The sequence below is a fragment of the Antennarius striatus genome, chromosome 9 (assembly GCF_040054535.1).
Source record: "Antennarius striatus isolate MH-2024 chromosome 9, ASM4005453v1, whole genome shotgun sequence".
In the NCBI taxonomy this organism is placed as follows: domain Eukaryota; kingdom Metazoa; phylum Chordata; class Actinopteri; order Lophiiformes; family Antennariidae; genus Antennarius; species Antennarius striatus.
Window position 1 is genome coordinate 10670065 of NC_090784.1, and position 24592 is coordinate 10694656.

General features: G+C 39.5%; 1 protein-coding gene across 2 annotated transcripts; it reads right to left on the reverse strand.

Moving 5' to 3' along the window:
* Positions 1 to 205: 205 nt before the first annotated feature.
* On the reverse strand, positions 206 to 23015 carry LOC137601702 (lysophosphatidylcholine acyltransferase 1). Of its 2 annotated transcripts, XM_068324052.1 has the most exons (14): positions 22566 to 23015; positions 16006 to 16145; positions 15014 to 15228; positions 13088 to 13200; positions 12516 to 12576; positions 12236 to 12294; positions 10073 to 10107; positions 6968 to 7022; positions 6780 to 6862; positions 6193 to 6318; positions 5703 to 5856; positions 4926 to 5024; positions 4409 to 4550; positions 206 to 4166 (listed from the first exon to the last, which is right to left on the reverse strand). In XM_068324052.1, the coding sequence occupies exons 1-14, from the start codon at positions 22686 to 22688 to the stop codon at positions 3937 to 3939; spliced, it is 1635 nt and encodes a 544-aa protein (XP_068180153.1). In that variant the 5' UTR covers positions 22689 to 23015; the 3' UTR covers positions 206 to 3936. The 2 variants fall into 2 exon arrangements, with proteins under 2 accessions (XP_068180153.1, XP_068180154.1); XM_068324053.1 differs by lacking the exons at positions 6780 to 6862; positions 6968 to 7022.
* Positions 23016 to 24592: the final 1577 nt, after the last annotated feature.

A 24592-nucleotide genomic window follows, 5' to 3' on the forward strand; every position in this document is an offset into this window, starting at 1 on the left:
GTGTTTGGTGGCTCTTGATCCTTTGACTGAGTCCTTGTGAAGCTCGGGCAAGTTCTTGAATACGTTTTGCTTGACTGTTATTTGTGGACTCTAATTTCAGTGTGTGTGAGCTTCCTTTTTACAATGGAATTACTGAAAAGAACTTTTCAATTCTAATTTATGTGCCTATAAACATTCATTATCATGACAAAAAGGAAATCAACTGTCAAGTTTTCATTTTTATTCAGTCCAAGAGTCACACATTAACAAGTTATATCATAGCAGTCCTGGAAAGACGATTCAAAGTAGCTTGCAGTAATGACTCTTTCTCATCAAAATGCAGAAATAAAATAAAACCTGTTGCTGAAAAACACAAGAAGCTACAGAGAATACAGTTTCTTGGTCCACAAATGAAGCCATCAGAAAGACACCATCGCTCTGTCAAAGTACAAAGTCACAAAGTCTTTCATCTTAAGCTCACTGCTGGACAAACTGCTGTAAGCGGGCAGCAACAGTATAAATAGAAGTTCATCTCCTGCAGGTTTACATTTTCTCACACTGTCAGCAAGTAGAACAGCATTGACCTCAGCTCAGGATTTTCAAATACAGGGAAGTGAAATGATTGTAAACAAGACAAACTGCACTCTGTATTTTCATACATCCACAATGCAGAATTGTTCTGACTATAAATACTGAATACACACAAATGTACATGAGCTGAAAATGAAAATGCAACATCATCCTTTAGACATTCAAAAGAAAATTTGTGTAATCAAACAGCATGGGGGTAAATGTGACTCAATGTTATTCATTCTGGGTCAGGAATTGATTTAATTCTTTGTTTTAATTCACAATCATATTTGCTTGACTGACATCTGTACTTAGACCATGACTTAAGAAGTTCATTTAATACTTATTCATTCCACCGTGCAAACAGTTATTAGTCATTCACATCTGTATGTTTTTCCCCAAGTCCAAGAAGTTCACAAAGTTATTTCAGGTACACAATTTCTACAATCCTGAGACAAGAGAGTAGATCTAAAAGATGGTTTAAACTGACCATTTCCCACAGTACAAAACAACCATTGGGCATAAGACGCCTAACTTTTAATGTGTGATCTCGAATTTCCTTCCAAACTCACACTGTAGCAAATTTATGAAAGCTAAACCTAGCCATTTAACAAAATCCAGTTATTGTAAACTACAAACTTAACATGCTTTACAGTATGTGACATGTCTTTACGAAAAATGTAACAAAAATAATCTAAAGTGCAAGCATAAATACATATTGTATTGTTTAAAAATAGTAAGGGGGAAGTGTTATAAGATTGTAAAATAACATGGAAGTATATGAGTGTGTGTCTCGTCAGGACTGTTTGTGCTACACGGCCCGTCATGTGGTGGTAAATGTCACCTCAAGGCCCAACCTGCATGCCTTAAACACAAAATGTTTATAAAAGTCAATGTAGGGAGTGTTCAAGGAGCATAAAAAGTGTATGTCTGAAAATGTCCACTAGGGATCAGCGCTTTGATTAGCTTCTGATTGTGACAAGATTGTCTATACATTCTCTTTTTCAAGCATAAAAATTCTAACATCATTTCAAGGCTATTGGTTTCTATATGAAATCTGTGTTTAGTTTTGAAGCAGTCAACTCAGCGATAACGTTAATATATCAATGAAACTTTCCACTGTGTAGGAGGAATACAATACAAAACAAACGCAGTATTATTCAAAAAGGAAAAAAAAAAGTGGCTCATTTTTCACCATCAATACAGTCTGCAGAGGAAAGAAGATCACCGATCTCTGTCATGGCAGTGAAAATAAAAATTATTCACATACGAATACCAAAAACCCATAAAATGTCCTGCATTTGGATTATTCAAAATACATATTAGAATTCTTCAAAATTATACATCTTGAGAAGGCTTAAAAGATGTGAAATATTGCTTCACTAAAAGCCAGAGGGGTGAACACAGGATGAATGGCCATGAATGTGGAGCGACTGAGGCTCAGCATCATGGTGAACCACAACTGACACCTTTTAAAAAAAACTCAACAAGATCCCAGTAAAATTGTCTACAGAATAATTATCATGTACTTAATGATACATAGGTGTTCCCTTAATAGAAATTAGTTGGTCTGTAAAATGACAAGATGTTAAGTACTGCACAATTTCTGGGGAAGTTGCCGTATTATCTAAATCTTTAATTTTCTGTGCCCCTTTTTTGAAGCATCAGTTTATTTTATATACTTACAGAAAAAAGTGTTAAATGACTGAAATGCTGTCAAACCTTTTGCCTGCACTTCTTAAATGGTGATTATAATTTTCTATAATTTTCAATCAACGAATGAAATGTCTGCACTGAGGTAACGATAACACAGGCAACCTTAAAATGAATTAATAAATTCTCACTAACCTTCAGAGCAGATTCAATATGCATCCAATTTGAGATCATTGGTATACTTGAATAATTCTTCATTTTAATCCATATTAAACCCTATGTCCATAGCAGTCTGTGATTAGAAATACACCTTAGTCACAGACTAAATAAATCACATTAAATCACATCTCGTGTCAATTCAACTACTTATCAGAAAATAAATTAGCACAGGTTTTATAATTCTCATCAATTTGGTCCTTCCAAAGAGTTTAATTGATAGGTGCGCCAAGAAATAAAAAGAGCATCTCTACTCTCAACATCAAGAACGTAAAATTTTCTTAACATCTTTCAATACATACTAGAACATTTGAAATGTGACACTGAGGAATAACGTGTAAAAAAGGGTAAAACTGATAACAAGAGTAGCAGCAGAAGGAAGTATGGAAAGTTGTATGACCATTCCTTTGAAATGCCCACAAGTTCACCTGACTCAATGTGCTTTCAATGAACACCTGCTCTGAATTCCCCAACCCAACCCACTTCAACACTGACTGAAAAGGACAGTAGAAACAAAGGTGACATCAAATCACCCTATTTTTGGTCCATGTGGTATAATTTCAACAATAAAAAGAAGACACTTTAATTTACAAACCTGAACGAGATGAATGAAAAGCCGCTGAGTACTAACGTCCCGAGAAAACCAAGAGATAAGCAGAACCCAGTGAGCGTCAAAAATTATGACATCGTACAGGTTAAATTTTTCATTTTTGTCACTGAACCCTGAGCTAAATTAAAATATATAATTTTATATATTAGCAGGTTATATGAATACTATCAACTCCAAGAAACCTGAGTTTACCTCAAATGTGGAAACTTGAGTGCAGCACTAAAAATAGTTCCAATTGTCACTGGTACCCTCAGGTCTTCCTTTTTTAGATGAATAATCCACTACATCGCTCAAAATAGCATGAGCCCATGCATTATTCACTTTCAATCATAAAGGCAGCTACCATAAGGAGAGCAAACTGATAAATATCACAAATAAAAAGAGAAATGAACACAGATTTCACAAAAAATACAACTTCATTGTCCAGGGCCTGTGGGATTTTTTTTTTTGCTTCCCTCATGTTAAAATCATGCAGTAATTGGGGAGAAAAATAAAAATCTATAAATAAACATTTCCCCACAAACTTTTTTACAAGTGCTTGCTCTTTAAGTATTCAAGCATTTGTATTTGCAACATCCAATGTGTGGCATTTTGAACACTTTTGCGATGCAAACATTTCAAAAAAGAAAGAAGGTTGTAGCAACATAAACTGCTAGCCACCTGAAAATAACCTCGGAAATGTTATGGACACATTACTCATATAAAAGGATCAGGTAAACTTCATTCTTGTAGATGTGTTAACTGGAGAATAGTCCCTTTACGTTGAAAACAAGTACTGTTTTATCCCTCCCCACAATCACCCATCCCATACATACAGACACACACACACACACACACCCAAAACACCATCTCACCAGGAGAGGTACCAGCCCGCCCCCCTTCCCCCACATACAACATTTTTAAGCTTTTCAGTCATGCTTCTTGGAGAGTCTATCATTTGTGCCATGCTCCTTCGGGCTGAAATCAGGGCAGATACCGTTAGCCGTTTTGGTCGTGGCAGTGCCTTGCAAGTTTGAGGAAGACTGGCTGGGGTTTGTGAGGTGACGGCTGCAGGGACAGCTGCGGAGACATTGGTTTTCTGTGTACAGGTAGTCCTCAGCAAAGTCTGGCTGCTGCTCCACAAAGCTTCTGAACTTGTCTGTGGAAAGACCACAAGAGGGCGCCAGAGACACAGGAAACATGAGAAAGGAGCTTTGAAGAAATCAGACTGCACTCAAACAGAATTTCCTTGGTTGATTCTACTTCTCATAACGCGACTGTGTTAAAAGTCAGTAAAGAATACTACTAATATTATAAGTAAACAATGCTCAAAATAAGAATCTGATAAGGAGGCTTGAACACCAGGCAGTTGTTAGCCTTAGCGTTATTTTTCAGTCTCACCAAAAGTTATCTTTCCTGTGTCTTCGGCATCAATGGCATTGAACAGATGAGACACGTTGAGGAGAGTCACGCCCAAAGCTGTCTTCAGGATAACTGCCAACTCCATCTCTGTGATGGCACCATCCTCCTCTGCCTCAAACATCTAGAGCAGATATGGACGAAGTGAAGACCACCTCTTTGACATGCACATTTAGTTTCCTATGTGGTTCCCTTTCTCTAAAGTAAATGGTGGTGCTACAAGTAATTGATTTGTGCTGCATGATTTACAGGATAGCTTGGGTCACATATCTTTCAGGCTTATAGAAAACATTTTAAATGAAAACAAGAGATGACATAAAATCAACCTATATGACTTTTTTAAGCACCAACAATGAAGTAACAGTTCGACACAATTTGCGTAAACAGCATAAATGTGTCAGCCTGTACTGATGATGGAAAGATACACTGCACTATGGTACACAATAGCTGACCACACTTTTTTGAGTATTGTTAAGATAAAACCTGTAACAGAACCTACCTTGAATGCCAGTTTCATTGTTTCCAGAGTTTTAGCAGGTCTGCATACAACAGATAAGGCTATCACATATTCTCTGACATCCATGCAATTCTCTTCATGCTGGAAAAATAGAAAATTAGACAAATCATGTGGTGACAGATGAAAACGTCTGATGCTGATATACTTATTTAACACAGGTAATAAAAAGTGATCTCTTCAGGCCCTGAAAACATTGCTGAGATAAAAATGTTGCTTGTTTGGCTAATGTATCCTGGATTCCATCCTGTCTTATAGATGTTTACATGGCGGCGCTTGAAAATATAACAGTGTATGAGGCACGGTGACGGATTTTTTTTAAAACGGAACTTTTTGAAAATGCATCAAAAACGATTCACGTCCACACGACAGCGTTTTCAAAAAAATCTCCGTCCACACGTAAACGCATCAGTGCGTTTTTGAAGATGGCTATAAGCATGCCAAACCATGTGGTGGCAGTATTGAGTCAAATTTTATCCAATAGGAATCCTCCGTGTTTTGTTGTCACAACACACGGGCCCATAAATATGACGTCACAGAGGTTTTCGTCGCAGGCAAGACGTCAGCGTTTTTAAAAAGTTGCGTTCCATATATCTGCGTTGTCGTGTGGACGGAAGGCGTACAAAGAAGTTGTGTTTTCAAAAAGTTCCGGCATCATGTGGACGGGGCTTGAGAGTCATCACAGAGTTTAATGAACTGGAGTTATCTGGTAGCAGACCGTAGATCTGTCATGGTTGTGTGAACTATCTCCACTGTCTTTACCTCATCAAAGAGTGCGAACATGTCTCGCAGCATGTCTGACACTGGCACATCCAGGAACTGAGCAAAGTCGTTTAAGTCCAGCTTCTGCCCCTCCAGCTTCCTGGCTCTGTTCCCATAGTCCTGCAGAACTTTATCGGGGTTCTTGGATTTCAGCCTGGGACAGCAAGAGGATCAGGATTCGTGTTAATTTAATAACTTTGCAACAATGTCAATAAGGAAATTTTGAAATGAACAAAAACATCTCCCCACTCGCTTTTTCTTCCCTGCACTCTCCTTGTGTTATTTCTTTTCAACTATAAGAGAACACTTTTAATCAGTACCAAGTGTGGAGATCCTTGAAGGATTTCATTTGTGAATGTCAGAATGCACAAACACCCTGAAGGCTGCACTGGCACAAAGTGCTTCTACATTCCTGTGGTATTTTACCAGTACCTCCTTCTGCCCCTTCCTTGGCCCTCTTTGATTGCAGGGGAGGATTTGAATGACTCACCCTAATCTCCGGACAAGTTTGGCATACTCCAACAGACAGGTGTCGACTGGTAGACTCAGTTGGCCTTCTGCCATGGCCAGCTGGCAGTCTTCAAATGAATAGTCTGTGATGGGAACCCCCAGGGCTCTGAGCAGAGCATAGAAGAGACAAACATCAGGATGAAGAAATTGATAAAAAATTTGAAGGTTAAAAAAGGACAATGTAGTAGTGGATACTGCAACATGTATGTTGGCCCAATGTCAAGTCTTTTACTTGTGTGCATGAACCAGTTTGAGTAGAGCCTGGGTAATCTGTGTGCTGGTTAACAACTTCTATGGCTAGTGAAGCCGGGTGGAACAGACCTTGGCTAATGGTCCTAGTGTCATTAATAAGACTCAGGCAGAGGAAGCTATCAAACAGCACATAACTTTGCTTTCCACCAGCAAACACAGGCCTTTGCTTGATTGTTGCTCTGTGTAAAAGGGACATTGAAAACTCTAAAAGCGATGGACTCTATGCCCAGAATAGTTGCTATTGAAGGCATAACAAGAAAAAGATACATATGTTGCATTTGGTGAGTGAAAAATATCTAATTCACCGGAACTTACTTGGCCATGACACGCCTCACGTTGATAGCAAAGAGAGCAGGGTTTTTTTTTTCCTCCTCTGAGGGAGTGTAAATAGGAAGGAACTGCACAGAAAGGCACAAATAATTTACTAGACAAGTCTCACACATCACAAAACATTTTTGGCACACTGCGAGACCACCAGTTAACAAGAGATAGCATCTGCTTACCTCAATCACAAATTCATTGTGCAACTGGCAGAGTGTCAGCCACAAGATTTCAAACCTGAGAAATAACAAAACTTCATCAATGGCAAATAAATGAAGACATAGAGTCATAGAGTCCAAGCCATTGATCAGTGAGCACATTGATGTAGTATTCATCATAAGATGTTCTGATGGCTTTGGTGGTAACTTATCAGAAAGAACATACATTTGTGAAGGTTAGGGACAAAAATGTGTCTGTTTTTTATGTAACACATTACAGGTAGTAAGTACAGTATTTTCCGCACTATAAGGCGCACCTAAAAGCCTAGAATTTTCTCATAATCCCGTAGTGTGCCTTGTAATCCGATGCGCCTCATATATTGATTACTACTAATATTATCATTGGTTAAAAACAAATTCGCTGAAAAAAAGCCGGCAGTCTGCCAGGTAGTTATGCCGCACACCGCCACCAGGGGCACCCTCACAAGGTATTTAGGCCTACGCCCCCTAAAAACGGTAGTCAAGGGGCGTCACCGAAGTGGCGGCTCTCACTGAGCCGGTCACCAAGGGAGAGCCCCGGTGACCGGCTACGATAACGTAGCAAAACATAAGGAACTTTCAACAATTCTATTAATAAAGTTTGACTGACTGATCTCAGTATTTCCCAACCACTGTGGCGCCGGAAATAACCCCCTTTAAACTTAATTGGTCTAAAAAATGCCATTGTGCTGTAATCTGGATTCTAGTGACGGTCCCTTCTATTAGTTTGCAGAAATACACAGAGAAACATAAAGGTGAATGAAAGACCCTCAAAGCTGATCTTCCAGCCTTTTCTGAAATTTCAAGAGCAAAGTCACTGCTAGACAAAGGTGTCAGGTGTGCTGCAATTGATTTACAAAGTAGTTGATATCTCTGGGCGGGCGGCAGAGGGGCACATTTCAAAAGGCTTGTGTATTCTGTCTGCAGCGACGTGCTGTGAGATTCACGGCGGTGAGACACCGACGTTAAAGTCAATTCTAGGAGTAAAACAGTCACATTTGCCAGTAAATTAGCAGCCTGACATTAAAAACTAGTTTAAAAAATTGTTTAGGACACACAGCAGCAAATAGCTGCACCTCACCTCAGACTGGACTACCGATTGAATGAACCTATATTTAATTAATAAACGAAGACGGACGTCGGAGTTTAAATACCTGCTTTGAACTTCAGATCAGGAAATAATCCACTCTGTTAGCACTGACTGCACTCGTAATGAATTTAACCAGTTTTTAATGTCAGGTTTTTTTATATGGGCCTACGACTTCTGCCTATTGACTTCTTTCTAAGATGGCAAAGTGATCAAGTGATCAGGTTCCTTGATGAGGCTCAGAATGGCTTCATTGAAATAACGATAGGGCCATTCACAGCTGACTAAAGGTACTCAGTCATGAATGCTCTAGCCAGTGGACAACTACAGCCACTATTTTTTTAAATCTACTTTAATTTTTATTATATGCGCCTTATAATCCGGTGCACCTTATATATGGAATAAATTATAAAATAAACAATTCATTAAAGGTAAGCCTTGTAATCCAGTGCGCTTTATAGTGCAGAAAATACTGCACTATTCCTTAATTCCTTATTCTGTATATCCTGTAATTGTACTCTAAACTAATTGCACTTCTGGTTAGATGCCAAACTGCATTTCGTTACATTGTACTTGTCCATGTGTAATGACAATAAAGTTGAATCTAATCTAACCTAATCTAAGACTTAAGGGAAACAATTACAGGACATAAGAACGACACATAAATTAAATACCATACAGCAGTACCGTAACATAACTTTTACATCTCTGCCTCAGCTGAATTAATTTTATCCTGGGGGTATGGAGGGTAGGTTAGCTAAGCTAAACATAAACCACTGAGGAATTCCACCACACTTACATGAATGACACACTGATGCGCTTCCTTGTAATCAAAAGACCGATTCGCCACTTTATACCCGATTACTGTTTGAATTCTATATTGTACTATCAAATACAACTTTGCACCCTAAAAAATTACAAAAGTGTTAAGATGATATTGACCTAGTTTTCCAGAGGTGAAGGGCATCATCGAATTTGTTTGCCTCTGGCTTCCTGAAAATGTTGCTTTTTGTTTTGTGATTATATCTCATCAGGTTTCAGAGATGTGTACCTATAAAGGTATGAAAGTGAAAATTTGACCTTGATCTAGTTTTTCAGGGTAATGTAAGTCAAGGTTGTCATGTAATTTTTATCCCCTTGCCTCCCTGAATATAACACCTTTTGTTTTGTCTTTCTATCTTCCTGAGATACGTGCAAAAAAAATGTACACAAGTTGAAATTTGTGAAAAGTAGAGTAAACCTTGAGAAAAGTAGGTCAAGGTCATCATCTCATTTTCAATCCCTTTGCCGCCTGAGTAATGTGCTTTTTCTTTCATTTTTTTATCTGCAAAGGTTGTGAAGATATTTGGTGGACGGACGGACAGACAGACAAACAAACAAACACTCACAATTACAATACATCACCACTTTGTGGGATGTAAATAGCGTCAAACAGCCAAGTTATCAGAATTCAGAGTTCAGCATTAGTGTCAGCTAGTGCTTCTGGCAGAAAACTAAACCAGCCAACAGTGGTTCCTACATCATTTAACTTCTTTGAGGGAGCATCCCCATCAATAGATTTTAAAATACATGGTATTACAAGTAAATAAGTTATTATGACATGACGTGAAATCTCAATCAATGGGAAGTTAGTGTTGCGCTGCTTGACGTGGGTTTAGGCAAAAAGGGGAACTGCGTTATTCAAAGATTCAAAGCATTTTCAGTAAAGACACAGGTTTCCCTGTAATATGAGAAACGTACTTTGCCATCTGCACGGAATGCCATCAGAGTTGTGCATAATATACATAAAACAAACCGCTACAACTACTATATTTACATAATGACAGGCATTTACACAATGTGTAGGATGAGTATAGCAGCAGATGGGTATAAATTCAAAATATGCAAAACTGTCAGGATATGGTGATGTGCAATTGTTCTTTTCTATGAATGTTCGTAAGTCTAATGTTTGTATCTTGAAGACTACCTATATGTGACAACAAACAGCTAACTTTTGTACTTACGCTCCAGGCCCTTGCCATGTCCATGTGATTGTATCCTGTAATCAAGTACAAGACATTTTTTTTTATTATTAGACAGCTTGAAACAAAGACTACACAAAAAAATCCAGGACACAATTATTGCTTCCTTCCTGCAGTTGTTTTGGCACAAAATAGGAGGGCAAACATTTCAAAACTATTTGTAAAAACCAGTCCTGTGCAAATTTTAAACCAGAAAATCAGTTCCTGCCAGCTCCCACAGATGGCGGTATCAAAAACATTGGTATAAGTGCAATTTGAGTAAACAGATTTCTCACCTCCTACACATTTTTACACCACTTTTGGTTTTCCAATGAGCTTATTTACATTTGTTTGTTTTGAATCCAACTGTGTGCAGTTCAACTGTTATGTTTTCACTTGCAGTTCAGTTGGCAAGTGTGTCCCAATAATCTTGCATTGGGTCTACTTGTACTCAGCCCTATGTAGTCTTTTATTTACCAGTGGTTATAAAAGTAGTACCAAAGAAGCTGATTGTTAAATTGAGTATATATTTCATCTTATCCATCTTGGTCTAAAACTTGCAGTAACATTTGTAAAATGTTTTTGGAAGTTTCACCCACATTCTTCAACTTCACCCAACTTATCACTCCCATATCCAGGAAAATTCCAAGGTCTGCGTGCCCTTCACTTTATAAATATTTCAACCAACAACCGTTTCGTCATTAGTGTCCAATCCAACTTTTCCTTGACAAATAAAATTAACAGTCCCAGCTCAGGGCTGTCATAACTATGTACTCAGTTTTCCTCAACAGACATGGATATGCCAGTGTTAAAAACTGCATGTTAAAATTTTGATTCTGAAAATTAAGTCAGACGTTAAAACTATCTGTAACCATCTTCAGTTAAAAAGAAAAAAAAACCAACACATTATAAGATCCCAAAACCATTCCTTTTAACAATGTCCAAAATGAAAGTTTGGACATTGTTTCATTAACATCAGTAAGCCAAACCAAGGACATACGCTCTGAATCATATCCTGAGTTATGACATTCCAAGTCAGAGCCTTCATTAAAGTCTTAACACAGATTTCATCAGCATCAAACAAACAGCTTTATGGTCTGCCAGTAGGCTTCTCCAGAGCCAAGGCTCCATTGTTCTATTAAAAAATATCAGCCAGAAATCATTCCAAATTGGTGACCAGTGGGTCAGAACAAAGCTGATATTGATGAGTGTAAACTTATGCTTCTGAATCAAAGCCTTACTCTTACGTAACTACTACCATGTGCTGGTTTTGAAGAACAATGCGATGCAAACTTGACCAAAAGTAAATGCATGTCCAAGGCTGATTCATAAATAAAATAATAATCATCTGTATCCTGATTCATAAATAAAATAATAATAATCTGCATCCAAACAAACAAACAAATCCCAATGAATGTTGTTCCACAAAACAACTATGTTCACCAGACTTAATTTGAAACAGATCAGACCCAAATTATTTTGTCTTCAATGGACCTTCAGATGCCAGCAGGGACAACACATCAGATAGCCAGTTCTATTGAGACCCCTGAGGTGCCGGTCTTGCTTCTACACGTAGTACAAGTCACATTTCCAATTCCATTTCCACATATGATCTAGCTCTCTTCAAGCATGAATAGTCAGCTGACAATCAAAACTTCAAGAACTATACTGAATAACCACAACACGCAGTGTTGATCAAGGGAGGTTCTCGTTGTACTACATAAGATTCTGTTAAATGCGCAAAAAGCTCATGCATTACCAATTTTTCCCTCATGGATACCATGAAACCACTACTGATTAAGCTTTGAAGATCCGCTCTGCTGTTTGCCTGCAAGATTTTTCTGGAGATATTGTTCTGCTTTTAGTTAACTGATGATGGCATTTGAAAGTTTAAAGAAAAAAAAATCTAAGCTTTTTTTTTCAAGTTTTACAGCCACTGATGTCGATATGTCCAAACGTTCTCCTGTACCAAACACTGTCCTGTTTTTTATTTTGAATGTATTAATATTAACTATGACACACATCTAAATGGCACAATTGGACATTGCTTGTTTTATCCCTCAATGAGTGACATGACACAATTAAAGTGGATCAGAAACAGGCAGATACCGATTTTTCCACATTATAATATGATAATTGTGTCATTGAGCTATCAAACAATCCTACCAGTTTATTAGGGTATCGAATCACCACAGGCTGCACTGGTACAGCTGGGATGAAGGCCCCTGCAAGAGTAGAGACAAAAAATATTCTGAAAAATACTCTACAATCATTCTCATCACAATTCAAATCTTGGGAATGGCAACACTGCCTTTTGTTCTGACGCTTAAAGGTAAATAAGGCATTCGTTTCATTTAAGTCATATAAGATGCTAAGAGCATGAGTTCAAAAGGAGAGAAAAGAGAAATAAGTTGAAAGAAGAAAAAGATGATGAAAGAAGTTTTACCTGGTTTAAAGGTGATTAGACAGGACCTATTAGTGCATGTTCCCTCGGGGAAAATCATGATCTGCAGAATTGTTCACGTTTCAGTACAAAAATGAGTAAAACAAAAAACAAAACAAAAACAAACATGAATCCTAACAATGGACATTTAAAATTTACAAATGTTTTTGTTATATTGCAAGCTGCTTTAAATTACATAAACATGAAATAATTATCTTTCTCTTTTTGATGGAATGTTCATTTGTTTATAGTTCGTTCCTTCCATCTTTTTCAAACATTCGCCTCACACCTTCATAATTTTATCAGAAAATCTAGATTACAATTTTAACCTTGAACATTTTTGTATGGACATGCACAACATATTCATATTTTTAACTGTACACCTAAGAAGACATAGAAACTTATTATTGCATGACATTGGTGTTCAGTACTTCGTATGGTAAGTGTGAAGCAATAAATAAATCTACAAATGTCCGTTAATGTTAAAGGTTAAAATCATAGGTTGTTTTGTTTGTGTGTTTCTGAAACTTTTTCCACAATTTGGTTTTTATTTTTTGTACACATTCTGCATTTACCTGTGGCCATTCGCCTCCAGAGTGGGCTCTGCGTTTGATCTCCTCCACAGTCTTCTTTCTGGAGTCTTGATCTGACCGTGATACAAACACTGGTCTGATGTATTTTATCAAAGCTTAAAGTAAGAAAAGAGTAAAGTCAAACACTGTTCAATAGAGGAGTGTCATATTCCTGCTGTCTACTCAGTGTAACAGTTTAAAAAATCCTGTGACCCTCTCAGTTATGTTGATAATACATTTCTCTGCACTGCCTGACCACTCTTGATATCTATGAACACAACACTAGAACCCAAATCATTCAGCAACATAGCTGAGCAGTGTTGAAGGATGTGGCTGTACTGCAACGTTCCACTCAAGTGATTTGCTATTGAATGTAAAGCACTGTTGAAAAATTAGCCTCTTATTTGAAGTATTAACCAAAAATTAAACAACTATATCTAATGATAATTTATTTTAAAAGAGTGACTAATATTTATGATCACTAACTGTACTAGATTGTACATTTCACAAAGGCTGAAAAGAGAAATAAACAACCCACCTAGAAAAAGTTAGTTAAAAGGACACAGCGCTATCCTGTTTTCAGGGGCATAACAAATGCTTCAGTTGGCAACCAGAAAGCCAAGTGAACGTGTAAGCCACTTAATAGGATCTGCTGTTACACTAGCATGTTCCTGACTCACACTAAGGAAGGCATACTTTAGCTCTGCCTTTGACCTTGGATGGTAATGGGTCTAGATCTTAATGATCCTGATGCCTTGAAGGATCTAATACTGGCAGTGGTGATACCACAGCAGCTGATGTGACAATTAAGTCTTCACTGAACAACTCACTGGCCATAACAACAGGTGGCAGATTTGACATAAAATACACACACTAGGAGTAACATTTCATTTCAGCCCTTTCATGAGTTTCAATTATGTCAGAATATTACACTGCTTTTTTTGGATTACCGTATTGGCCCGAATATAAGACGACCCTGATTATAAGACGACCTCCTCTTTTTCAAGACTCAATTTTGAAAAAAGACCTTTTGAACACCAAATTAAATTTTTATACAGAAAATAATTACAATACATCTGAAACAAATTATAACAATGTATTCGAGAGACAAAGAATGTTATTTTGCCTCATTCAAATCATGAAAAAACTATCACATCTTAATATCTGAACATTTAAATGTGTAAACTAAAGTGCAATCACATTTGTAAATGAATGGCGTCTGCTTTCCGAAATGTAAATAAACCAATCTACTGTGATAAAACAACAAAATTGCAATAACTGCATTAACCATCAAAGTGAAGTCGAACTGTAACTGTAGTCTTACAGTTCGACCGAAACAAATCTGAATAAGGAAAAACATTGCAATAAAAAAATTAGCATTTTTTTAGGCGATCTTTTTGAGCTCTCCATCTCCGTACATTACACTCTGTGACACCATATTTCACAGCCACTTTGCAATTTTTTGAAGACTCTGCCTCATTTGTCACCATCATCTTGAAGTTTGCATCATAACTTCTCCTCAGCTGCCGGTTAACCTGGCTGATCTTCGACCCACTTTTCTCCAGATAATAAAAGCAAAAATACACTTATTTATGGAAATAATGTCTGCTTGGACTATACAGTAAGACTCATGGTTATTTCCTGATGCACTAACACCAAGAAAATAAGATGTACTTGGCTTCTTGTATTTTGGCAAGCAGACGGCGTAATCTCATCTCTTTACTGATAATACAGCTTAATCACAGGCACTGTTGTGACCTGCCATGCACAAATAGTTTAGTTCGCATCACAAAACATTCTGTGTTTTGCTCAAATGGATTCTGTCATGCTGGATTGGAACTCCACTCCAAAATCAGAACCCTTATATCAACTGTTCTTTCCCTTTCGTTACAAGTCAGAGGCATCATTATGTTCTTGCTTGTTACTTACTGCCCCAGAGAGGTATATCCTTGCTCTCAGCCTTCATGACAATTGAGGCCATTGTCATTGTGACCGGGATGGCGTCAAAGTATGATGAGTGGGGTGCCAGGGTGAGAATGGGTGCTTCTGCAGGAAGTGCTCTTTGGCCTTTCACAGTTATCCAATGGAAACCTCCCGCAAACCACATGACCCGCATGATGATCTTCAGAATTGTGTCCACCAGTCTGAAATCAAGATTCATGTATGTGATGAACATTTTTCAGGTGACGAAAACATCTTTAGTAGTGAATATTATGAAAAAAAAACAACATGAAACTGAACTCTGGCAACATTTTCAGCAAGTGTTTTCAGCAAACTGAAACCCAGGGGTTTTTATCACTTACGTGATGCAATGAATATCAAAGTATTATGGTATCATAATTACTAATTACTCTGAATATCACAAATCAGGTCAGGTCGTTCTCAACACCTTTGATTTCACTAAAGACGATTTATTAAGTTGACCAAATTCCATCCAGGGGTTTTGGAGGAAGTGTATACAGACCACACCCCCATTAACCTAGATAAGAAACACTTTTTGTAATACAGCAACCCCTCGCTTATTTGGACTTCCAAGATGCACGGCTTCACTACATCGCAGATTTTTAGTAGGTAGTCAGGTGATACCATACACGCATGCTATTGGCTGACAGCACCTGTGTGTGTGCTGCTTTCTGAGACTCACGGAACGCAGCGCACTTCTGTGTATTACATACACTTTTCTTCAATACAAAACTGTTTTAAACAGTCTATACGAGTGTGGGAAAGAGTAATACTGATGTAAGGTGGTTTAATATCAGTATGGGGAGGGTTCATAAATGTTTACCGTAATGAAATAGTTTGTCGCTATATCGCTGAATTTCGTTTTTTGCAGGTGGTCCTAGAACACCTTAACCGTGAGTAACAAGGGGTTACTGTATAAAATTAACCTTCAAACACAATATGTTGAACAAAGCACCAACCTCCTCCAGAGGCACTGGGGTTCAACGTTCATCTCTGAGCGTCCTACTGAGGCCAAGAAGGCAAAAGGCCAAGCCAGCAGCATCATGAATGCAGCTATGAGCAGACGGATGGGGAAGAGTGTGACTGTCATTAATGCAATCTGAAAAACAAAGACATAGGTTCATTGGTCACCATGGCAGCATTACGGACTTGACTTTTATTGGGCTTAAATATATTCAACTATTAAGCCTTCATTGAAAACGAGATTATTATTCATTATTTTCATGTTTTGTTTTTTTTACTTCACTGAAAATACATGCAACTTCACTATGACTCAAGCTTTTGTGGTTGTCTACCTGCTAACATTACAGCCAAGACAGAACATATGGGACTTCTAAAATCTAGTTTATAAAAAAAACTCAACAGGACATGCCAAAAAGAGCTTCTTTTCCTGCAGAAAATAAAGTCCCACTCAACATGTCATGCACAAAGTGCACTCCTGCAGTTTTCACCAACAAAGAAAGAAAAAATAATCAACAGAAAACACATAAACAAGACAATTACTGTTGACAGTAATGAGATTAATACAGAAGTGTCACATTACCATGGATTTTTGTAGTATCAATTTTGTCACAGCCATACGAATAGTATTTGTGAATATAATTTAAACCATTTTTAGTCATTGTTAAAGGTCCTTGCAAAGTTCCACTCATGGTTCAGTGACTTGGGAGCTTGTTCGAATCCCTGATGACAGTACTTATCTTCTGTCAATATTTGTCCTGATAACTGCTGCAACCAGAGTACATCCAGTCTGTATGCACTTATCTGCATTTTATCAGTAGAGACCTACTGACTGATACTATCCCTAGTCTATTATCTTAACACTTTATTTAACTAGTAAAAAAAAAAAGAAAAACCTACTCTCTGAAGACGACTTGGCATTACCTTAAAATTTGTACACATTTTATCTTTTCCTGTAAAACATACCTTTCAGATAGAGCCATGTTGTAACCAGTATTATTGTATGATCTCAATTAAAGTTGTCATTAGATATGGGTAAGGGGCTTGCATAATAAAGTTACACACTAATGTACTACTGTCACAGTGAGAACCCCCCCACTTTCCATACAATTTACTTTCCAAAGATAATCACACAATTCATGATTATCTATGAATGTGCACAATAAATTGCTCTCTTTTCATACAAATATCAAGTACGTAGTTTTGTACAAGAGTTCAAAGTCAAAGTCAAAATCAGCTTTATTGTCAAATGTACCATATATGCACGACATACAGCACAAATGAAACTGGAGTCTTCTCAGACCCACGGTCAACAGGCAGTACAACACAGGCACTACAACACAGGTAGTACAGCTCAGGCAGTAAAATAGGCAGCAAAACATAGGCAGTACAACACAGGCAGTACAACAGACAGTACAGCACAATGTATAAGACGAAACACAAAGGGACGGTAAACATCTCTCCTCTCTAATCCCGTGGGGGAAGTGATATGTAGGCAGTCCCTTAGTTGAAGGGGGTAGAGAGTAGTCAGGTGCTGGGGGGGGCGGGGGCAGGGTAGAGTTCATGGCTGTGGCAGGGGGCAGCGCACGGAGGGAGTTGAGCCTCCTGACCACTTGGGGAAAGAACCTGTCCTTGAGCCTGCTGGTTTTCTTCTCTCTGATGGCAGCACGCTGAAAAGGCTGAGAGAGGGGTGGCTGGGATCACCTGCAATCCTGATGGCTTTTCGGGTGGGGCGGGTGTTCTGTCTGTGAGGGAAGGGAGAAAGACACCAGTGATCTTTTCAGCTGCTCTCATGTTGAGCTGCAGGGTCTTGCGGCAGGAAACGGTGCAGGCACCGTACTACACGGTGATGCAGCTGGTCAGGATGCTCCCGATGGTGCCTCTGTAGGTGAGCATGATCGGGGGTGGGGCTCTTGCTCTCCTCAGTTTGCCGAGGAAGTAAAGGCGCTGTTGGGGTTTTTTGACCAGTGATGCGGTGTTGCATCCCCAGGACAGGTCCTCGGAGATGTGCACACCCAGGAACTTGGTGCTGCTGACCCTTTCCATTGCAGCATCGTTGACAGTTAGTCCTTCAATCTTCATCTTCTCCACATTCAGATGGCAATTGTTGTCCTTGCACCACATAGCCAGGCAGCTCACCTCATTTCTATAGCCTGTCTCTCTCATCGTTGTTGTTGTTGATGAGATCCATCAGTCTGCAAACTTTATGAAGAGGTTGGAGCTGGAAGTTGGTGTGCAGTCATGGGTTAGCAGAGTGAAGAGGAGGGGGCTCAGTATGCATTCTTGGGGGGGGCGTGTTCAGCGTGATGGTGCTGGAGGTGTTGCTGAGGATGTACTTTCTCAGGCAGCTAAGGAAGCACGGTCTGCCACAGGAGCTGTTGGTCCTGTTCTACACGGCAGTCATTGAATCGGTTCTGTGTTCCTCCATCACAGTGTGGTTCGGTGCTGCCACCCAAAGGGACAGGACAAGACTACAAAGGACAATCAGGTCTGCTGAGAAGATCACTGGGACCTCCCTGCCCTCCCTCCAAAAGCTTTACTCCTCAAGAGTTAGGAGTCGGGCAGGGAAGATCATCTCAGACACAACACACCCTGGACACAGTCTATTTAAAAGTCTACCCTCTGGGAAGCGCTACAGAGCCCTCCTCTCAAAAACAACCAGATTAAAGAACAGTTTCTTCCCCCAAGCCATAAGACACTTGAACAATAAATGTTAAATTATTTGTCTCCAAGTCCTTGCAACCTGTTTACATGCACTCAGCACTTGTAGATTGTGCCTCCCCCCACCTACTGCGTTTTGCATCTTGCGTTTTGTATTTAGTATAGTTATTTATAGTATTTAAAGTATTTAGAATAGTTAAATTAAGGTATGAATGTACAGTTGAGACACCACCTGCGGGAAACAAATTCCTTGTCTGTTCTTCAACAAATGATGGCCAATAAACTGATTCTGATTCTGCTGACTGGAACTACCGGTGGTCTCCCTGTTTAAGGATGAGCTGCTGGGGGAAGACTGTGTTGAATGCTGAGCTGAAGTCGAACAGCATTCTGGCACATGAGTCTTTGATCTGTAGGTGGGTGAGGGTCGAGTGTAGGGCAGTGGAGATGACGTCATCGGTCGAGTGGTTGGACCGGTAAGCAAACTGAAAAGGGTCCAGAGTTGAAAGGAGGGCAGATTTGATGTGGTGCTTGACTTGCCACTCTAAGCACTTCATTAAGATGGGCGTGAGTACAACCGGGCGGTGGCAAGACACAAAAAACACGAAAGAACCACTCTAGCCGGAGAGAGGAGCTGCTGCGTGTGCACACACCGCCATTTTATACTGATAAATACCGTTCGTGCCAGTTCTCTCTTTGTATGCAAAAAGGAACAATTCAGGGCTACTGGAAAGTCTTAGCATCACTGTCTGATGCATTTGCTAAGAATGCTATTGAGTATGTTTTGAAACATGCATGCATGTGTGTACGGCCCCTAAAACACACACAAGCATGCAAAGTGTATATGAAGGGAGGCAGAATGACAGGCAGCTCCTTTGTGGTGCGCCTCAATTGAGCAGCTTGTGGGTGGGTGGGTGGGTGCCTTGCTCAAGGGACCTCTACAATGTTCAGGAGGTGAACTGACACCTCCCACAGCCAGCTTATGCGCCAATGTTTTGGCCCACGCAGAGCCCATCCATCTATCGATCTTCAACTACCTATCCAGGGCCAGGTCGCAGGGGCAACAAACTCAGAAGGGATGCCCATACTTCCCTGTCCCCAGACAACTCCTCCAGCTCCTTCAGGTGGATTCTGAAGCGTTCCCAGGCCAGCCGAGAGACATAGTCCCTCCAACGAGTCCTAGGTCTTCCCCGAGGTCTCCTCCCAGTAGGACATGCCCAGAACACCCCCTCAGGGAGGCGTCCAGGAGGCATCCGGAACAAATGCCCGAGCCACCTCAGCTGGCTCCGTTCGAGGCGGAGGACCAGCGGCTTTACTCCATGCTCCTTCCTGGTGACCAGGCTCCTAAACCCACCTCTAAGGGTGTGCCCAGCCCCTCTACAGAGGAAACTCATTTCAGCCGCTTGTATCCGGGATCTTTTTCTTTTGGTCATGACCCAAAGCTCATGACCATAGGTAAGAGTAGGAACATGGATTGACTGGTAAATCGAGAGCTTCGTCTTGCGACTCAGCTCCTTCTTCACCACGACAGACCTATACAGCGACTGCATCACTGCAGAAGCTGTGCCGATCTGTTTGTCAATCTTATGGTCCATCCTTTCCTCACTAGAGACCAAGACCCCAAGACACTTAAACTCCTCCACTTGTGGCAAAGACTCTCCACCAGTCATGTGACAGAGTGAAACATCTTGACAAGTTTGAGAGTCTGGTAATTTTCCAAAACAAAAAAGCAGATAAATCACACAAACAAGATAACTGAAATGGAAATATGTAAGTTATGTATTCTTCATATTTCTCCATTGATTAATGGACCACTAGACAGCACTTGGAGAACTTGATTTCTGTCTGGTGGGGAGTTTTACATGTCTAAATTCACCTGAGGTCACTAACACACTGACAGTACTAGCGAGGTGGACTGCTTGAATGATAGAATGTGTTCAAATCCTTAATAAAAGTCACCACCATTGGTTGTTGTCAAAACGTAAATATTCAAGGGACTCTTATGTGTTGATGTCAATGCAACATATGTGTTTGTGGACAATGACAGATATACTGTTTTGACTGAACGTATCTATTTTGGACTACTGGAGTACAACTGAGCCATCACACAGAGGGCATATGCTTCAATTCCTTCTTCCATTGAACCCACAATTCTAGATTCTGCAGGTTATTGGTTGCTCTTGTGTTTAGAGTTTCAGATTAGGCTCCATTTTCCTGATGTTGATGTAAATACAGAGCAAGACCAGTGCAACAGACTGTATTATTTTTTTCAATTACAAGAGAGCAACTGGGAAGGTTTTTTTCCATCACCTCATGACCCACTTTTGGATCAGCATTTAGTGTCTATGAAGCTGCTCTGACTTTCTATAAAGTTGCAAACACCATGCTTAAAAAAATGGAGTACCAGCTGGAGTAAATAAAAACATGCGTTTTCTGAACTTGGAAATTGCATATCGATGTGAGGAAAATAAGGATGATGTGTGTAGTAATTTAGACACAACTATCAAATCAATCACAAAATTATTTCTAAAATGTACATCAGAATTGGTTCAGAAAAAAGGATCAAGATTAGTCTAGGTTTATTGCGCCATTAACAAATTGACTGATTAAGTCACGTAGGAGAAATCATCCAACCTACCAATTCCCTTGACTTTATTCACCTTCTGTCTCTGTAAAAAGAGCCAAAAGTAAAGAAACATGTGAATTCCCCTCTGTCAGTGTTCTTATATCACGGTGTACTCTTCTGCTTAATATACCAGAGATTGCCAACTGAAACCTGACAGTCCGATTGTACCTCACAATCATGTTTACCAACACTTTACACATAATCCTCTGTACTAGTCTTCAGACATGATGCCCGTAAAACTCCAAACACCTTCTTAAAAATTGAAACTCAGAGAGATCATTCAAGGTAAACTAAATGAACAGCTGTAGTTATCAAAGATCTACTCCTTTGCTCATTTGTGTACACCATGAGAAGAGATTTCTTACTTCTGCAGATGCAAGATCAGTCAGATGAGATAATATAAGCTGCTATCATGTGATGCATCTAAAGAGCTTGACCAGGGGAGACATTTTCATAGTTTTTGGACGTTAACTTCCTTTGCACAAAGGACCAAAATAATTAAATCTGATCACCATCAACAACGACTGAAAGTTCGCTTGCCTGCTCTGTTCTGTCAACTGTGGGAATGGCATACTCAATTTAACATTACGTCAATTTAACATTACGTCAATTTAACATTACGTCAATTTAACATTACGTCTGGAGAAATGACATCTACAAACTAACAGGAGGCAGCACTAGCAGTTCATGCAACTCATCCACATGCGCTGCTCGCTGGATGCGACGGGTATGATAACCAAACACAGTACAATTAAATGTGAGAGAACTTTGAAAACTATTAGTTCTATACCTCAATTTTCAAAGATTGTATATTTAAAAAACAACAACAACAACAATAAAGAACTTGAAGGTTTTAACACCAGTGACTAACAGTTAACAAGCAACAAGGTAGGCCCATCTCGGACAAGCGGCCATGCTCAACTAGCTATAATTCATTCTAGTGTCTTTTTAGCGGGTTCTTGAGTTGAAAGGGTCCCTTTCCATGATTAATATACTGGCGTGTAAAATACCAGTCATCGCTGAAGCTCCACAACCACTTAAAACTGGAACCGAAATAGACAAAAGACCAGAAACGCAACATGTAGCGGCTGCTAGCTGGTTGGCTACATGTAGCTCAGCTGATAAATGCAATCAGGTGAAAATGCTAAGTTAGGTGATGGTGACAGCATTACTGTGTGATACTCAGACCTTAATGTCCAATTAACAGCTGAAAAGACACGTTCATATACATGTTCTAGAGTAACTAATTTGGCTGTAAAAAAATAAATAAATCACCTTTGTTTTTTCCAGAAGAGTGAAATTCAAGACGTGCACGAAAGGGTTTCTGAACGGGGGAGCATGGTCCATCTTCTTCCCATCCCCTTCCATCCCATATTTTCTGTTACTCGGTAACCTCATTCCTCCGAGAAGTGTCGCTTGTCGAAGTTGCAGGAATGTTATTAATATTCCAAATAGTAAACAAATTACGTTTTAAATGAAGACACTTCGCGCAAAAACGCAGTTCCCCTTATCGGTATTGAACGGTGGCAGTGCAGGGTTATTACTGTTATCTTTCTTTCCCAGACAGCATGGAGGGATAACGCTTAGCTAAAGGATTAGCTGGGGATATTTGAAGTCGCCGATATCTCTGCCTACGGTGCGCAAGACGCCTTCCTCCACACCTAATTCCCCAACCAGTCCGTTAGCCGTGGATGCTAACGGAGCCACGATTCCGCTTCTCTGACTTTGACGCATGCGCAGATGTGACGCTACCGCCGAAGACCGTCACAATTTTTCATGGATCACATCCTACTTTTCAGTTTTTTATTTCTAAACACAATATAAAATGTTGAATAAATTTGGTTCCACTTCACCATTGTGTCTCACATGTTGTTGATTCTTGAAAAATATTTTCAGTTTGTTATCTATAAGTTTGAAGCCTGAAATGTGGCAGAATGTCAACAAGTTTTTTGGGGGGCCAATACTTTCGCAAGGCACTGTACATAAAACAGTTAAGAACCTATATCTTTACATATTTATGTTTCTCTTAAAACGAACATTTATGTTCAAACATAACATTTCCTGTAGTTTTTGCAGGTGATTGCAGTGCATCTATTTTTGACTCCAAATCATCCTGTTATTATTCACTAGATTTATATATATATATATATATATATATATATATATATATATATATATATATATATATAGATAGATAGATAGATAGATAGATAGATAGATAGATAGATAGATAGATAGATAGATAGATAGATAGATAGATACTTTATTAATCCCGGAGGAAATTGCATATATCCACTGCTCAGGCATTACTTAACAAATAATACTGGATAAACACCAGGAGAAAAGGAAACACTGACATCACAGGACATACCACAAGACATACATTACACTAACAGACAGACACATGCAGCACTAACAGGACTTATATACTAAACTATAACTAAAAATATAAACAGTATAAAATTTAAAAATATTACAGTATTAAAATATAAACAGTATAAAATAAAATCTAAACAGTATAAAATTGAATTAAAATATAAAAACAGTATAAAAAATAAATAAATAAATTATATATATATATATACACAACAGTATAAAATTAAATTTAAATTAAATTAAATCCATTTTCAACCCCGTGCTGACCTCGCCACCTCCCCCCCGCTCCTCTTGAGAGAGTCATTGTACCCCCTGATGGCACGGGGCACGAAGGAGGACCTCAGCCTCTCTGTGGAGGCGCTGTGTGACAGCAGTCTGCCGCTGAAGGTGCTTCTCTGCTGGGAGAAGGTGGTGTGTAGGGGGTGCCTGGTGTTATTCATGATGGCCTTAATTTTAGACATGGTCCTGCTCTCCAGAAGCATATCCACAGAGTCCAGGCTCAGCCCGACCACTGAGCCCGCTCTGCGGATGAGTCTGTTCAGACGGTCCATATCTCTTTTCCTGGCCCCCCCACCCCAACACACAATGGCGTATGACAGCACACTGGAGACTACGGACTGATAGAACATGAAAAGGAGCTTAGGACAGATGTTGAAGGAGGCCAGCCTCCTTAGGAAGTACATCCTGCTCTGCCCCTTCTTGTACACACAGTTGGAGTTGAGTGACCAGTCCAGTCTGCTGTCTAGCTGCAGTCCCAGGTACTTATAGTTTTCTATCACCTCCACCTCACTGCCATTGATGATCACCGGCTGTGGAGAGGGAGGTGCCCGCCGGAAATCCAGAACCATCTCCTTTGTCTTGGAGACGTTGAGCTGGAGCTGGTTCTGTTGGCACCACTCCACGAAGTCAGCCACCAATGCCCTGTA